The 18414-nt window shown below is 34.8% G+C and overlaps 1 protein-coding gene across 2 annotated transcripts; it reads left to right on the top strand.

Moving 5' to 3' along the window:
* Positions 1 to 386: 386 nt before the first annotated feature.
* On the top strand, positions 387 to 13727 carry LOC148913934 (uncharacterized). 2 transcript variants are annotated; one of them, XM_089037502.1, is made up of 9 exons: positions 387 to 543; positions 646 to 738; positions 873 to 988; positions 1359 to 1433; positions 7058 to 7110; positions 7200 to 7234; positions 8850 to 8899; positions 9207 to 10070; positions 10467 to 13727. In XM_089037502.1, the coding sequence occupies exons 1-9, from the start codon at positions 436 to 438 to the stop codon at positions 10483 to 10485; spliced, it is 1413 nt and encodes a 470-aa protein (XP_088893628.1). In that variant the 5' UTR covers positions 387 to 435; the 3' UTR covers positions 10486 to 13727. The 2 variants fall into 2 exon arrangements, with proteins under 2 accessions (XP_088893628.1, XP_088893624.1); XM_089037498.1 differs by having other exon boundaries at positions 870 to 988.
* Positions 13728 to 18414: the final 4687 nt, after the last annotated feature.

Raw genomic sequence — 18414 nt, 5'->3', positions numbered from 1 at the left:
GAGGGGGAAATTGAAAGTTTTTCACATATTTCTTTTTTTTCTAAAAAAAATCATTAAAACCTCACTCCGTATCCCACGTTTTTTTTTACTTTTCTGCTCTCGACCAATAGGAAGCTAATAATCTTAATAATCTTGGGGCATAATTACCACATATTGTTTTACCCTAACGAAGCAAAATTTCATAATAATTTCTATGTAAACTTTTTATCCAAATGTTCAGCAAAAATCTCAATCCAAATATATCCCGCGTTTTTCACAATTCTGCCCTCACGTGATTCGCCTTGGCCAATAAGAAAGTAGTAATCTTGGGGTATAATTTGCATATATGATGACATTTGATTGTATTTGGAGTGTTGTGATTGGCGGAGAGCTGACCCTCTTCGACCGAAATGGAACGCCGCTAGACGACAACACGCTCGACCCAAATCTTCCAAGATGGCGCACCCGAGGAAATTTGTGGAAAAGATTGCGATACACAACGCAAAAATGGCCGAGGAGACTCGAGCCTTTGAGGAAATCATGAAGGAAGTGTCTGATTTAGGGGTGAGTTTGTTGTATGTTGGTTTAGAAAGTTGAGTTTGGTGTAGAAGTGGAGATGATGGTTGGCGCTTTCGTCTTGACTTATTTTTGCTGTTATTTCGTTAGAATTCCATGAAAGCTCCTCCCAGTCAACACCAGCAATATAGATCACTTCCCAATGTGAACATAGGCTTTGGACAGAACCACATTGATCTTCAGGTGGGTTTTTGGAGGTCTCAGCTGAGCTCTGCTGGTTGTTTTGAAGCGAACGTGTGAAACTGGTGTTACGTGTTCCCTCGAGTCAGCTTGAGAGACTTAGTGTTTTTTACGCTGTTTTTTGATTGTATCAGAAGGCCTTGATGAATCTGGACAATATGCAGAGACCAGGACTCGTTGATAGGCTGCCAATGCGAGAACGACGATATACAGCCAACAGAACGACACCTTTCCCAAAACGAAACTTTGGAATATCCTTTCAGTACCACTAACTTGTGTTACGTTTATCTTGTGTATATTTAACTAAAGATTGACAACTGCTTTTGGCTGTGTTGTTATTGTGCTCTCTACTCATTACTCTTTTGACTCACAGCTCTTTTGCACATCAGTGAAGCTAGATTTCTAACAACACTAGGTCCTACAGCTCGTTCAAAACGAAAGGGCTTGTCATTTTGGAGCAGTTTTACTCCGGATTTCATATTGATAAACACATGGTCAACCTTCATTCTGCGCTCGAATGATTCAATCTAAATGACGTTTGATGTCCGTATTTTAGAATTATACTGTACTATGAATGTTTTAAGTTTGTGGAGAATAGTTTTATTCCTTGACAGATAATACATCGATACTTCTCCCTACCATGCTGCACCTCCATACCTCTCTCCGCCACAAATGGATCAAGGACAGAACTGGAGAAGGTATGATATTGCTCTACGATTCCTCTTAACTGAAATCCTAGAGCCGTAGTAGAAAAATAGTAGAAATACGGTACTAGAAAGAGCGATGAACGATTCCTTCGAGACCATCACTCTTTAAGTCCGTTATCACAACACAGAATAAACTCGTTGCATTTTCAGGCCAAGATTTCATTGTTTACTCTCGTTTAAACCAGCGACATTTAATCCTGGCTCGCGGATTTTATCCGTTTTCTAATCTTCAGCTTTCGATTCCTTGGAGAGCGAAACTATGCATTTCAAACTCTTAAATATCCCCTCTTAAAAATTCTTGTTTACGATCAAGGTCAGTCATGGAATAGGAGTTATATATATTTTGGCGATAAAATACGCTCGATTCCTTTGCAATCGTCCACAAGCGTCCACAGGAAATTGTCAAGGATTTTATTTCTATTGCTTTTATCTAAGCTATTTCTCTTATATGGTTGAAAATAAGACGCGTTTTAAAAGCTTTTATTTTCAGATTTTCCATCTTTGTTTATTATGTTTACATCGATCAATGCTACTCCCTTTGATCAACGATTTCACGTGTGTATCTTCAGTTACCCTAGAAATGTCAGCAAAAAAATTTATTCACCGAAGATAACTGTATTTCATATTGTCAAAACAATTTAATCCCAAACTGCAATTTTAATAAATATAATACTCAAGAACCACGAAATGTCTCGGTGTACAAATATCGTTCGTGTTTCTTTATGTATCTTATTCAAACTTGTTGTGTGATCGATCTTTTATAAAAGAGTGAAGGGGTATGTATTTTTAATTTTGACATCCAAGATGTAGGAAAATATGTAGTCTATTTATATCTACATCATCTAATTGTCTACTGCATTTTAAACCTTGGTTGTAATCATCTGTAAAATAAGGGAATCGTTCAACAATAAGAATAATAACTTCTTCAGTCTGTGTGCATGAAATTAGGATCGTATCTTTTTAATTTTTATTGTCAAAAATAGAAGACATTTGGGTTTTTTTTTGTGTGTGTGTGTATTAGGTTTTTAAGGACAATATACTTTTCAAATGGAATTTTGGAAGATTGGATATTACAATAAAAGTGAAACAACGTCTGCTGATTTTTGAAACTCATGTCATATTCTGTCAGAAAACTCATTAACTGCAAAATTCCAATAGAAATTCTTTACAAAGATGTTCTTATTTTAGAACCAAAAAAAAATTGGGGAGATTTATTACCAGGCTAAAAGGCATTAAGTTATAAATACATTACTTTAGTTTAAAGAGAGTAATACTCGATACTATCTGATCATCCAAGTTTAAAACAATATAGCTGTCATAATCGTTGAAAATTAAGTCCAAATGACTAATTCCTTGGTGTTTTCTAAAAGCAGTATTCCACATTATTTTTGTATTTGCAAAATAACTCCAGATTGGAGTTTTAAGTAAAGCATTGGAACTAAATATAGGTGATATTTCCAACTCCACTGTATTTGCCTGGAGTATCTAGCAGCTGTTTGTTGGGAATGAGATTAAAATCTTCAGATATCTATCAGGCACCTGCATATATTACTAAGTTATCCAAGTCATATTTTTAAATGAAACATTTTCTGACAATATTCTTCTTGTTTACATCTTTTGTTAACCTTTTTTTTTTTACTAAAATGACAGTGAAAATAGTTTCCACTTTTTCTCTCATTTGTCTACTTTTTTTCTACTTCTAACTCCTGGATTAGGCTGGTAAGTTTTTTTTTTTTGAACTCCTTCATTTCGCTTCTCATTTCGCTTTTTTGTCCTAATGTAAGTTTCATTTATATTCAATTCATTCATATATTTTATATATATTCCAAGTTTTCTTCCCATTTTTCTTCGCTTTTCCACTTAATGATGCAAATATAATATTTCTTTTTTTTTTTCACTTTTCTTTGCAAATTGATTTCCACCAGTTTTAGTCATCTTTTGAAGTGATTAATATTTGAGAAATTTGAGTTCATTTTCAGGTTCGGAGACCCAATTTTTGCATTTTTTGTTTCTTTCTTCCAAAGGTCCTTTTCTATTTCATTCATTCTCATTTCAGTTTTTCTTCAGCCTGAATGTTGTGTTATATGTCATTAATGTCGGTTCGATATTTCCAAAACCATTGCATCTTGCTGTATGACAAGTACAATATATATGCTCCTAAAAAAAACAGCGAAAAGAATTGTACCATATATAGCATGAAACTTGATTTTTAAAAAATCTTGTAAAATCTAAAATAGCTCACTTCCTGATCTTGCCTCCATCAAGGAAGTTGTCCAGCTCTAGTTTAGATTTCAATTATATGTATTAGATGTTCACAAGAGAAGCTCAAGATATTTGTTTTCACTATTCTTATTGTTGATAACAGCTTATTGTCAAGATTAAATTGAGATCAATTTCAGATGCTTATCAGATAATGGGTACCTGATAATGCTTGATTGTGGGATATTTGTTTGTTTAAACACTGTAAACTGCTCATGCAGAGCTTTTCAGCTTCATATCAGTCTCAATGAAAGAACTTCCTTCTCTGGGCTTGGGATTTAGTTTGTGTTTGTTCTCCAAAAACAGAAAAATATCTTGTGAACTTTTAGAAAATGTATCTGAATTCTTAGTTGCTATCATCTATAAGCTACGCTGTATAAAACTTTAGATAAATGCTATTTCTATATAACAAGTATAATACTCAATGGATTATAGCAGTAGCAAGTATAGTACTCAATAGATTATAGCAATCACACAACAACGTGGAAGGAAAAACAGTTACAGGGCTTAAAATAATGGCAAGTCATCAGACGATGCCTGGACAGAATTTGAACTTGTCCACTTTACCTTTTCGGCAATAGCCATCACGTCATAAACACTTTGTAGGATTGTGTTATGGTCATCGTTCTCGGATTCCCATACAAATTCACTGAGTTTAGAGAGAAAATTTAGATAGATTTCTTTAGTTAGCTCCCTTAACAGCAGTAAGAAAAGTTTCAATCAAGCTAGAAAAATGATATTTTACTTGTATTTAGAGAACTAACTAAACAAACCAAGTAAATAGTTCATTTAAAGTCAGTACATTTGTACCGAAATCCAAGAACGATGTCTGAACTTCTTGGTGACTGTAACACAATCCAACACAATTTATACCACGCGAGGGCTAGCGCCGAAAAGGTGAATTAAATCTTTGCCTTGCCAATTATTTTGATCAGTAGCATTAAACAAGGTATTACTGAGCTGAAAGTACTTTGGTAATTAGGCTAGCATCATTTCAAAAAGCCTTCAAATTTTATTGATACCCTAACACAGCCTTTAATGGGCTGATCTAAGTCAGGGCACGACTAACTTACATATCCAACACTGAAACAATGAATCATTGGATTAAGTTTTGGTATCACTTACAGGGCTATAACTGTGAAACTGCTCTTCTTCGAGTACAAAATGATATCCTCCACTCCATTGACAATCGTTCTTGTGTTGCCATGCTACTCTTGGACCTATCTGCTGCATTTGACACAGTTGATCATCAAATTCTTCTAGATCGTCTCCATACAAAATTTGGCATTTCTGGCATAGCTCTTCAATGGTTTAAGTCCTACCTCACTGATCGCTTTCAATTTGTTTCCATTGATGATTTTTCTTCTGAAGCCCTTCAACTTGATTGTGGCGTACCTCAAGGTTCTGTACTTGGTCCTTTGTTGTATCTCCTTTATACTTCTCCAGTAGCTGATATCCTCCGAATACACAGAATGTCTTTCCACCTTTATGCTGATGACACTCAATTATATATTCCTTTCTCCTGTAATGATGATTTGTCCCTTAATGATTCCATGAATCTGATTGAAAACTGTCTATCTGATATTGATGCTTGGATGACTACAAATAAATTGAAACTAAATAAAGGCAAAACTGAATTCCTGTTATTTTCTTCAAAGCACAGCCCACAGTTAACTCTTCCTTCTCTTCAATTTGGTTCTGATGTGATAATGCCCTCAATGCATGCTCGGAACATTGGTGTCATATTTGATACGCATCTTACTTTGGTTCGTCATGTGAATAATATTTGCAAGTCTTCTTTTTATCATCTCAGAAACATTGCTAAAATAAGAAAATACATCTCTTTGAAAACAACTGAAACTCTCGTCCACGCGTTCATATCCTCCAAACTCGACAACTGTAACTCTCTGCTCTTTGGCTTACCAAACAAACTCTTAGATAAACTACAATCTGTACAGAATGCTGCTGCCAGAATAATCACTCTTTCCCATAAACATGACCACATTACACCTATCCTCGTTAATCTGCATTGGCTACCAATTGAATCTAGAATCAAATATAAAATCCTATTACTTACTTTTAAAGCTCTTCATGGCCAATCTCCTATCTATATCCGGGAACTCATTTCAGTGTATAAACCGAACCGTAATCTTCGTTCTGCATCACAAGTTCTTCTATCAGCACATTCTTATAATCTTAAATCTTATGGTCATCGCTCCTTCTCTGTGGCTGCTCCTGAACTCTGGAACTCACTTCCAATATCTCTCCGAAATGCATCAAGTCTTGCCTCATTCAAAACTGAACTTAAAACTTATCTCTTCAAATTAGCATATTCTTTGTAAATTATTTTATTTTGTCGTTGTCTTTGTCGTTTGTTTACTAGCGCTTAGAACAGATTTGTATTTGCGCTTTATAAATAAATATTATTATTATTATTATTATTATTATAACAGCCAGTAAGCTGCAGCCAGTCATGGCGAAATTAGTTTTAGCTCAGTCATACCTAATTTCTGGCAAAACATTACTGGTCAAAATGACCGGCAAGGCAAAGATTTAACCAGAAAGGTTCCAATTCTGGGCGGATATTGGCCTATGCCTGGCAGTTATTTAAAGCCCTGACTTAAGCTTAGCTGATTGGATGTAATTTTGACTAAGGTTTCATTTGTCAATGCAGATGTCAATTGAATATTATGCTTGGAGATATCAATTGGTGGTTGTTTAGGTTTGACAGAAATAAAACAAGTTCCATGACTGGCAGCAAGAATTGAGTCTTGTCAAATTTTCTCTGAGTAGCCTTTGTAAAAGTCACTCTTAATAGACCATTTTCCAATTTGTATAATACTGCAGTGTTCCTTAATTACAGACTTACTCAGGGTTAGCCTCATCAGTGTCACAATATTCACAAATTGCTTAAAACTTTTAATTCACAAATACAAATGGTAAAAAATGCACAACTTCAACAATACAAACACTTCAAAATTTCACGGAACTTTACTGGAATACATGAATACTTTTCATAAAATTAGGCTAAGTCTGACCAACAGCAAACTCGAACCTTGAACCTTCCATTGGGGTTTCGAGGAATATATTCAGTTTTAGTAACCCTTTCTTAATAATATTAACCCTGAGATGTTATAATATTCTTGCTTATCATGTGTTTTCTTTATAGTTTTCATTTCCTTGTATCAAAACAAAGATAACTAATCTTTTGTTTACACTTTTAAATAATAAAAATTTTTTTACAAAGTAATTGTAACTACAATATTCATGACATATTTTGAGGAAGTGTTTAATATTTATTTGCCAAAAAATTAGTTAAAAACTGTAGGACAATGGATTTGTTCTTTCTTTTGCAGGGCGATTTCTGATTCTTCTCTCCACCAGACTGTAATGGGAGGCCAAATTAAAGGTATATATGATGACAGCATTATTTTTTAAAGATTTCCCTCTCTCCCGTTTTATGTTTTGCTATAATAATCAATACTTTTGCTTTCACAGATATGGATATGAACAAAATAAATGATTTTAAAAGGGTAAGTTTTTAACATTTCATTGCTTGAAATTTGTTTTCATATAAACAAAGATGACTTCAATAAATAATATCTTGGTAAGTAATGAAAATGAAATGGGATTTCCATTCACATTTGTTCTCCCAGCCATACAGCTTCCAGTTCATTTCCGTAACATACATATTATCACTATATATAATAAGATTATTTTGTCTTAGCAATTTTCTTCCTGTAGTTTGGAAAGTTTTGTTTCTAAATATTATGCTATAATTATTATTTTGGATATCTTACCAAGAGAAATTTTTTATATTCAAAATTTAGTCTACCTTATATTACCAAAAAAAAACATGCCTGTCTGCCATTGTTGAGACATTTATTTTTTATGCATGCAACAATTATTTTGCATCTTTGTCCTGTCTACATCCAATTCTTTGTGGCTTTTGATCAAACAGTCTACTCTTAATGTTCTTTTGTTGAGTTTTTTACACAAGATGTATAAAGAAATATATACATCTTAGTTGCATTCTTGAAATGAATTTTATGAATATCCATATTATGCTATATCTCATGTAGAGATATTTTTCCATTTGGAATATTGTTTATGCTACATAAACTGTTCTACAGACACTTATCTTCGTATTCAGGAAGTGGTTATCATATTATGAGCTTACACTGAAATATTAGCTGTTTCTAGTCTAAACAAGGAACAAGTCTAGATCCCAGATCAGATGCAAATCAGTGCTTTATAGCTCACATCTTGTGAATAAGTGAATTATAAAAGTCATAGGTTTGAGGACAGTTACCCAGAACATCACAGAAAAAAAAACCAGATTCCCAAATTGGGAATTGTTGGGAATTTCCTTGAATTCCAAATCCAAACACCAACGTTGGGATTTATTGTAGGGAATTTCCTTCTAATACCCAATAGAAAAACAAAATTCCCAACAAACTAACATTGGGAATCAGTGCCATGTTCCCAATTTCGTTCTCTCTGGGAATTGGATGGGAATTCGTTGGGAATTCAAGGAAATTCCCAACAAATTCCCAATTTGGGAATCTGGTTTTCTTTCCTGTGCATATAGATTATAACATAATTACATTGTACTTAATTAGTAGCAATGTCTCCTGTGCACCTACCAGGGGGTAGGAAAGGTAATATACCTGTCATCTTAAAAGACAAAGAAAATCTAGAAATCACAAAAACACTCCTCTAGCTTGGAATTTGTTGTCATCAGATTCCAGAGGCTCTGGATTTGACTGTGTCTCCTCTCTTAAAATGTCAAATATTAAATACATAATATTGATAATAGTACTTTATTACTGCAAATTCTGTTGCATCTGCTCATTCTCTATCCCTGGATATTCATCAACGAAAGGTGCATACCAATAATAATTATTCTAAAGTAAAATGAATGCGAAATGCCCGAGATGTTTTCAGTATGAAAAGCATAAACTCTGAAAACTAGCTTGATCAATACATTCTTCTAGTTTGTTTATGACCTATTGAGTTCTCAATAGCCTTATTTTTTGCATATATCAAGGCTTTAATAAGAACGAAGCACCCAGGGCACATCTTGATGGTTCCAGCTAGTTGTTAATTTAGTTATATGTCGTCTAGAGCTTTGTTGCTCTTTTACAGGCTGGGAGTCCTCAGAGTAGACCTCGGTCTTGTGAAGTACCTGGAATTAAGTAAGTATTGCTATATATCATTTCTATATGACATTTATAAAATAACTGTTTATAGGACTTTGTTCCGAGTTCTAATGGTGCAGTATTCTGTTGATCTATAATTTTGATGTGTTGTCAACCATTGTTTAACACTGCTATCATTGTATAGTTTGAAAAAATATGCATATCATCTCCATGAAGGAGAAATATATTTTACAAGGGAATAATCCTCCTCCATGGGAGAGATTCTGTATATTTGGAAATACTCTTTTTGTTTTGTTTTTCGCCCCCCAATTTAAAAAAAAATCTTTTTGTAATTGTATTCTAGTTCTTCTAGAATGTATCAAACAGAACAAGTTTCTCCAGTCAGCACTCCACAAATGGCGAACACTGGCTCCTTGCCAGATTTGACCAACCTTCATATTCCATCACCATTACCGACCCCAATTGATGTCGACGATAACCAGATGAACCAGGCTGCTTCTCCGCCTCATTACCAAACGTCACCAAGACATGTCAGAAGACATACACACTCACCTGTCGTGGATAAGCAGCCATTCCCCCCTCAGATGCCTTATATGGACCCAAATATGTCACCATTAGAACTGCGGCTACAACAGTTCCAACCATATCAACAGTCCCCTACTAGTACCTCAGATGCATCAAATCAGTTTGTGTCACACAATACGACGGTTTCATCGCCAATTATGTCGCCTACTGCATCAACGTCAATGTCACCACTTTTGAAGAATCTTCCTAACCCGCCCTTATCGCCATTGGCAAGTGACTTTTCCTTTAAACAACAGCAAATAAACAACTCACTGCAACAGCAGATGCAACAGGATCCATTTGGAATGAATCTTGCTTACATTGGTGGTGGACTGCAACAGAGAATGCAGTTCCAGTCCATGCCGCAACAGGGCATGCAATCTCCCAACAACTTTGGCCAGCCTGGCAACAGACTGCCAGATTTAATTATAACAAGCGAAGATGAGGAATCTCAAAGACTTGACTTTGCGCGGGAGCTTAGTTCTGCAATGGCTAATGTTGGAGGTGGCAATCCCAGTGATCTTTATAGTGAAGAGCTAGGGCAGTTGGATATGGAAAGTTTACAGATGCTATCAGGTCATGGGGATTCAGAAGTAGCAGATCAGGCTACGGAAGATCAATTTCGCATGGATAGATTGGCAGGGTAAGTGTTCCAACAACACAAGAATAGATCTCTTTAACTTGAGCATAATGTATTCCCATTTCATAACATGTATCATTCCCTAGAGTATCATCTCATTGTTTAACGGTTGCACATGAGAAGACATGAATATAAGTATCACTCAAACAAAGAATCTTATTCTCTAGAGAATGAAACATGGTCTGAAACAGGGAACATGGCAAAACTCAAAAACATGGTACTCTTTTTTTAATCTTTGTATCACAGTCAGGTTCCGTAAATTACGATGTTTTTTCTTTGACTTGGCGTTTTTTTACAGACGTTTTGACTGACACTTCAGCCTTCAGCAGTAATAAAAGGAGAACAAAGTTCATTCTCTTGCACTTCCCACTTCTTTACTTTCATTTATTCTTATTTTAGGTCGTATGGTTTCCAATAAAACCAGGGAATCCAAGAATAGAAGAATTAACATTTTAGTACTCCAAGAGTACGAACGAACAATTAACTCTACATCCCATCATATCAAATGAAGCGTTTGTACAGATTGTACAGTAAAAAGCCAAGCATGTGATATGTAAAATATATGGTAGCTCTGGGATTCCTGTGCCTTAATGGAAAGCTAGGAGACTGGGATAAGGTTACATCTACATAAGGAAATTCATTTCTTTACTGTAAGGAGAAGAAAAGATTTTAAAAAAAGCAAAAACTGCTTAGCAGAGGAAAGTTTGTCAAAGACATAAAACAAGAGAACTGGTTTCTCTATCGGAAAGGACCCAAACTGCTTTCCCCAGGCCCTACTCTGGTGATCAACATACAGGTATACCATGACCACTTTCTTTAACAGAGACATTTCACATGCGAAAATGCCAAATAACAAGAAAAAAAACTTTTTAATCCAATGTGTTAACTTATTTTTGAATGCCCATAAGTAGTGTATCGTTACTGCAATAACAAAAATAATATAGAAGTCAGCGTATGAAATATTAATATCTGGAATAAGGATCTTATTTCTATCGTTATATCTAGTGCACTTTGATCAAAAATGCATTCTACTTTCATTAGGAATAGACTTCCGTTTTTCCACACCACGTGTTATTCCCTTGAGTATTATTTTTTTCATTTACCAGTAACATTTGAGGAGATGCATAACTTGGATCAGAGTCAAATTGAAAATAATATTTTCGAGGGGATAACACGCAGTCTCAGTGCTAACTGCTGTTAAGGTTTCTCGTAACTTAATGTCCTTGAATCCTTGGAAAATCTGAGAGATATTTAATAAAAAGAAGTAAAGTTTTGATTTCCACTTCTATAAATTCTTAGAAATATTTTTTTCTTTTATGTTTTATATTTCAGACGCATGCGTTTGCCTTGAGTAATATTTCTTTCTTAGCATTCGTAAGCATGTTTTAATAGAGTAACGTCGTCTCAAAGTAAAATAAGTTAAACTTATTCTGGATCGAAAAATATACTAAGGGAAAACGGTGTCCAAAGTAAAAAGCTCTTCTAAAATTACGGTCTTTTTTGTTTGCTTTTTTGCTTTTTAAACTTAAATTAGTAGAAAACTATTCATAACCGAGTCATTACCTTCGTAGTACTTTCTAATAGGTTGCTATCAATAGACGTCACTTCCGGTAATAGCTCTTTTGATGGCTTGTAGAATCCTGGAGGTTGTTTTGATCTCTTGTTTTCTGGTTTGATGTCGTGAAAATAGTCAAATACAATAGTTTGAGGACTTTTTTTAATATGTTTTGACTTAGCATCCGCTAGTTGCCCCCCAGTCAAACGCTTGTTTGCCCCCCAGTCAACTCCAAAAAGTCACGTGATTGATAGTAAGCAATAGCTATATTCGGAATTTTGAAATTATATTTTCTCATAAAGAACTTTGTATTCAAAATTATTAAAGATAAAGCTACAAAGACGTCATTGAAGAGAGACTAGTTATTCCTTGAGTTTCGTTCAATGTTATCAGTGTTCTTGTTTATTTTTCATCTTTTGAGGAGTGAATACCGATTTTCCAAGGATCTTGTTGTCTTAGGTGCGTAGTGTTTCAGTGTGAATAACATTTCTTTCATTAGGTCAGTACTGATGTTACTATAGACAAAATAACACATTGGAGATGAAGTTATACAAAGTGTAAATGATTTGATGGAGTTTGGTCATTTATTACACCAAAATCGTAACTTTTTGTGAAACATTTTCCAACGTGTTGTAGCAAAGGCCACGATCGAGTCTAAGCACAGGCAACCCAACCTCTAGTCTTTTGGTCGAGTTATCTTTCTTTTTTCCCTTATCTTTTTATTTTATTTTATTTTTTTCTTCTCTTTCCCCTTTTTCTTTTTGACTAAACAAAGATCGACTGAGAGTGAGTGAATGAATGAACTTTATTTCAAGAGGTTGATGGGTTGCCTGTGTGTTTTTATGACCTTCGTATTCAGTACTGATCCAATGATTTTTATACCTGTTCCAAGGCTTTGTAAACGTTAAATTAACTATCTAATATCTAAGAATATATATATAAAAAATCCGAGGTTGCTTTACTCATAATAAAACAAATAAGAGTATATCAGAAATTGTAATTGTGTTGATAATTCGTTCATAAGCATTCTTTCAGTTAGAATCATAATAAGCTCGCTTGTACTTCGATATTCGAAACTATTAACCTTTCTATGAGGTGTATTTAAAAATTTCGATGAATGAACTCTTGCTTAGGATATACGTTAAAAGAAATGATATTTTTATTTGTTTGGTGCTTAGGCGTATAATATATTTCTTATTCTGTATTCCTCGTAGAGCGACGCTAAAATATAATTTTTATTAAATATTTTCAAGATATTTCTCATAATTATTCAAGTTTGTCAAGACGAAGTATCCCAAATTTGGAAATTGTAACTTAAGCAGATTTTGTACCAAAAGGAATTCGGACTCTCAAAATGGCTTCCACGTTCATTGTTTTTGATTGGTTGACAAAATAGGTTGGTAAAATTCGTTTAAATTGATTGGCTGATAGTATTGAGCATTTGATTGGTTGATTGATAGTATTCGAGTATCTTGATTGGTTGATAGCATTCGTAAATTTTGATTGGTTGATGGTAAACTTTATCTTGATTTGTCATTAGTATTATATTTGTGTATTGTAATTGGTTGATAATGTATTATAATCGCGTAATTTGATTGGTTGGTGATATTCGTGCATTTTAATCGGTCGAAATTGAGAATATTATTTGTGCTTTTCGATTGGATGATGATAGTATTCCTTTATATTCATTGGTTAATAGTATTCATGCATTCTGATTACTTAAGAGGGGAAGCCTTTTGAGCATCAAGTCTCTTGTCTTCCTTCTTGTACAAAATCGTTTTTATTTGTAAATGTTTGGTTAGAAGATAAACTAGTTTGCATCCTACTCGTAGCTAATTCAATTATCTATGGGCATCTTTTACAAGAACTACCAGGAAAGGTATTTCAGAATCGTAACTCTAAAAGCAGCGAAAGAGAACTTGATGGGTAAGTTTGGGCGAGAAAAGGACCTCGATTAGAAGCGCAGTATTTTAGTGAACTGTTTGTAAACATTCCTTGAAAGTCTATTACATTTTCACTGAACACTGTATATGTAGTTATCATTCCAGTATTCTATGCATGTAGACCGTACAATTGTACTAATAAAGGTAAATAGTTCTGTCAAAGTCGTTTATTCTTTGCGAATATACAGCAGCATTCCTAACCCAGCCCCACAATTCTCCGCGGCATGAGTTGATTACCAATCCGTCTTTCCGAGTCTTACTTATCTTGAAGCAATTGAAATATTGGAGTGATCATTATTCTAAGCGTCCTGATTGGTCAAAAATATATGGAAGTTTATTCTAAGCGACCTGATTGGTCAAAAATATATTGAAGTTTATTCTAAGCGTCCTGATTGGTCAAAAATATAAATGGAAGTTCATTCTAAGCACCATGATTGGTTTAAAATATATTGAAGTTTATTCTAAGCACCATGATTGGTTAAAAATATATTGAAGTTTATTCCAAGGGTCCTGGTTTGTTAAGAACATGTTGTAAATTATTGCATGCGCACTGTTTGGTAGAAAACGTTTGTTATTGCTCCGATGTATAGATTTAGTGCACGCGTTAAACTTACATGTAGCAGATTTAATACGACCTATTTCAATAAAAGTTGTCATCGCCAAAGACGTTAGGCGGCAATAGGAGATAGGCGAAAAGCGATAGGAGATAGGTCATTGCAAGAATACTGAGCTGGAATGACTTGTTTCTAATGCTTATTCTCGTCAAGAAGGAGGGCCTTAGTGTTGAGACTGATTCAATGTTGTTTGTAGTCGAGGAAGCCATTTCCATGTAGGAATGACCTATCGCCTATCGCCTTTGGCGATGACAAGGTTTTTTTGAATTTATTAAATAGGTGTATACCTTCGTTAGAGCGTCTTTTTTTCCCCTGTCGATCTATTTTGCCTGCATTACTCGCCTGGATGGCAGAATGCAAAGAACGCTTTTTTCAATATGGGCAAAAACTTCAATAAAATTACGAAATTACGAAAAGCACAGAAACGAAACAGTTTCTATGGGGACATGTTTTTGCCTTCCTTTAGGGCTCCCTCTGGTTTAAATTTTATTTGACTTTAAAAGATTCAAGTGTTAGACAGGGTTCGGTCTGTGAGTTCTTTTCGACTTCGATCTGCCCATCTGCCCAAAGGAACATCGATCAAATCTAAAGGATTGTTTTCTATGGTTCACTGACATTTGCGTTCAACAAAAGTTAATGTGCATATAAAGCCTATATTAGTACTTTCAGCTAGTGTTAATTCTATATAAAGTGAATGATTATATGGTGAGATATTTCTCGGTGATCTGAATATAACGTTGCGTCGTTTGATAACCGTTCGTTGTACGTGATCATTTGGGAAGCGTGGCCCAGGGTTTTGTGTATCTAGGGCTCAGCACAAAGACTTATCTTGATCCCTCGAATCACCAAATCCTTAAAACTTAAAATATTTAATCTCAGGATTAGGACAAATAAGAACATTTGAAAAAAAATTGGAAAAAAACTAAGCCGTTCTCCAATATTTTCCATTACTTTAGTAGCATATCGATCAAATGTATTTGTAGCTCCATTAGTCCAAGCTAGTGAACGCTTTTGCTTCTTTTGTTCCTCAAAAATCTTTTTACAACAATAGTCTACAAAGTCATTGCTACACTGGAAATGTGGTGGCTTAGTTAGAAGGCTTTTAGTTTTAAAATTCTTTATTGTAGCCTAAAATAAAACGCGGTGTCCTCTGACTACACACTAGTATGCATTTGTACGCTTCTAATGCCACCCATGAATGACTTAAAATTCTAGTGTTGTTTCTTCCAAAAAACCTTTCGCATTAAGTGTACGTTATTGTAAGTCTTCATCTTGGTAAGGGAATGAGGAAGCTAGGAATTCATTTTTCTATAATTCTTCATTTTAGTCACTAAAAAGTAAAATCTGAAACTCCAAAGTTCGTGACTACACCATAGTTAGCATTTGCTTTCATTTTTCTTCCAAAACCTTTCCATCGAGCTTAAGATAAAACGTTCAAGTCTGTGACTACACTATAGCAAGAGAATATTCATATTCTCTTGACTATAGTTAGCATTCGTAGTCCTTAACGCCTTAATTTCTCGACCATTTTTTCTTTTTTCGAGAAGAAAAAAACATTTTAGCTTTACCATTCCTACAGCCTCGATTAAGGAATCCTTGAGCCAATATTTCATAACTCAATCTTTTAGCCTATAAACTAAATAACTCGAGTGATGAACGATTGATTTAACTATCCTGGTGCTCTCCATCTAAAAAAACTGTACATGTTTTGTGTTTAATTGGTTACATTGAGTCAGTCCCCTAGACTGAGTCTTTTATCTCCTTTGATAAGAGCCCATTTATAACAAAAATGAAACTGCTGGTGTTTGAAGAATTGCATTTCCATCCTAAAAGGCCGTAGGGGGGATGACATCAGTTATAAACCAGACAAAAGATTTCGTGGTAAGTTTTCGCTGTTGTGAGACGTTAACGTTTTTGCTGAGTGCTTCAAAGATGCGTTACCAGAATTTTGGAATATGTGATAGTCATTCGAGTACTATTGCGGATACAACCTCACTCAGCAGAAGAAAAACTCTAGGTTTATAGCAGTAAATAAATAAACGTCAAGACGATTGCTATAAATGGATGGCGAGGCTGGAGGAATTCCCAAGAATTAACCTTGGCTAGCAAATGCATGCAGTATTCTCTCAACTCTCCAATACCCCCCTACCCCCCCTCCCCTCCCCTCAAAACATCCTTTTGTACTTCACGACTTCTTTCTCGGGTTTTCATTCGTCAAGAGCCCCATTTTCTCTTGCGAAGAGATAATAACGAATTAGCTAAACTTTCTAAACTTAAGCTTCAAGTCCCTGGGGGTTTGACAAAACATTTATAGCAATACAAGTTGCCGAATAACTGTCGTTGTGTATTTTGTATCAGTGTGGTATAATGCTATCTTTAGAATATTGAGACACTTTACTTTACCGCCAAGCCGACGCCTCTATTGCTGATTATCGTCCACTCTTCACATTCTACACTTCCCCCGCCATCTTTTTCATGTATTTATCCACTTTTATAGCTTTTCTTATTTCTACTTGACTTTCCTCATTTTTCACCACACTTAACCTCTTTTCGCTCTTGACGTCTTCCTAATTCCATCCCACCACTATCTCCTTGCTATTACTTCATTTTCTCTTCTTTTCATTCTCAAACTTTTCGTCCCACTTTTTAAATTTACTCATATTTCCCTTCTCGATTCTGATTGCTCAGATTTCACTTGCAGACCGTGATCAAGGCAGCCGCGCCGAAGCCACGCAACCGTGTACAGGAACCGAAACTCGGTTTGAAACGATACAAGACAGGCAATATCAATATATCCATGATAATGATGCGCTAATTCATGAATTATTTAAATAAAACTCTTGGATATTTTGCGCATTGGTACAAAAATAGATCAGAGTCGCCAAGGCGTGATTTTTTTTTTTTTTTTTTTTTTTTTTTTTTTTGGCCGTTTCGCAATGCTAAGTCGAGCAATGCTTATCGCCTCTCTAAAGCTCAGTATATCGTGATTCTTTTGACCTGATGGCGGTTCGCATTCAACATTATCTTATCGGGGATAGAATTTCAATGCTTTTATTCGTAATAAGATAGCTGTCAATAAAACGTTATTGAAACCCTTCAAAACTAAGCCTAAAAAGTAGCAAAAACAAAATCTCAAATTTACTAACTACTCCTGCATACTAATTAGAATAAATCAACACTTAAAACCGTTCAATTAGTTGATTGATTTTAAGTCAAATGTGGGGGTTTCGGTAGGTGATTCTTAGCTTTAAATCTTGAGGCTTTTCCCCACGTGTTTTTTTACCAAACATATGGCGAGTCTTTAACCAAGAGCGCTGATTGGTTCATTTGGTTGCCAGGCATTTCAGGGTTGCCTTTATCAGATCTGATGAACTTCAATACAGAATTTGCATGAGAATGAAAGAATACCCTACATTAGTAAATACATAATCTTTGTCCTTTGCAAACTTAATCGTTTCCTAGAATTTTACGAAGAAAAAATTAATTTTGCTAAAGTTTACTCAATTGTTTGTTAGTAAAATTTTGCAGCTGAATGAGTTGACGGCCTTACGAAAAGAGCCGCACACACGATGCAAACGTTTATTAAAAAAAAGCAATAATATTTGACGATCTATACCTGATTTTTGATCTAAAAAAAGGTATATAGTTCAAATATTTTGACTTTTGATTCAGACAATTTATAGGTCCTAAACGGAGGTCTGAAACAGTACGTTTGCTATGGATTATGCTCTAGCAAGTAAATGCAGCTCAAAATTAGTCAAATGAGTTATGGGGGAAGCAAGTTTAGGAGAAGGTTCGAGTTAAATCTGAACTTGTACTGAAAAACTAACTGAGAGAACCAGGCTCTCTACTGGTTGAATAAGAGTTCTAGCTGAGTAGATCAACTGGTGACGAAGCGAAAAAATAAAACCACCAGCTAATAATTCTCGCTCGAAACAAAAGAATCCTTTAAACTTGTTTGCAGAAAAAAGTCTCGATATCACCTCGAAGCGATGAGTAATGTCAGTTTAGAGTGTTAAGGGAAGTCAAAAACTAAATAATCATTACTCAAAATAATTATTGTTAGATTTTTAGTTACGTTTAATATAGTGGTGAGCAGCCAGTGTATGTATCGCTTGCATGGTTTTTTTCGAAGCCCAAAGCAATAATATTTATCCGCTATGAAAAGTGAAACTGAGAATTAATTTCCTCAAAAAATCGAAATAGGAAACTGATGTTTGAATAGAAATGTCGAA

Source organism: Actinia tenebrosa, unplaced genomic scaffold, assembly GCF_029948245.1.
Source record: "Actinia tenebrosa isolate PJP-AT-01 unplaced genomic scaffold, QUT_ActTen_1.0 PGA_scaffold0__85_contigs__length_37466705, whole genome shotgun sequence".
Classification (NCBI taxonomy): Eukaryota; Metazoa; Cnidaria; class Anthozoa; order Actiniaria; family Actiniidae; genus Actinia; species Actinia tenebrosa.
The sequence above is the reverse complement of the archived record's forward strand: the minus strand, read 5'-3'. Positions and strand labels throughout refer to the sequence as shown.

Excerpts from the sequence above, each read along its gene's own strand:
- LOC148913934 (XM_089037498.1), top strand. The coding sequence starts at position 436 with ATGGCGCACCCGAGGAAATTTGTGGAAAAGATTGCGATACACAACGCA. Across the intron at positions 739-869 it reads AGAACCACATTGATCTTCAG|AAGGCCTTGATGAATCTGGA; the intron begins GTGGGTTTTTGG and ends TGATTGTATCAG. Across the intron at positions 8,900-9,206 it reads TGTGAAGTACCTGGAATTAA|TTCTTCTAGAATGTATCAAA; the intron begins GTAAGTATTGCT and ends ATTGTATTCTAG.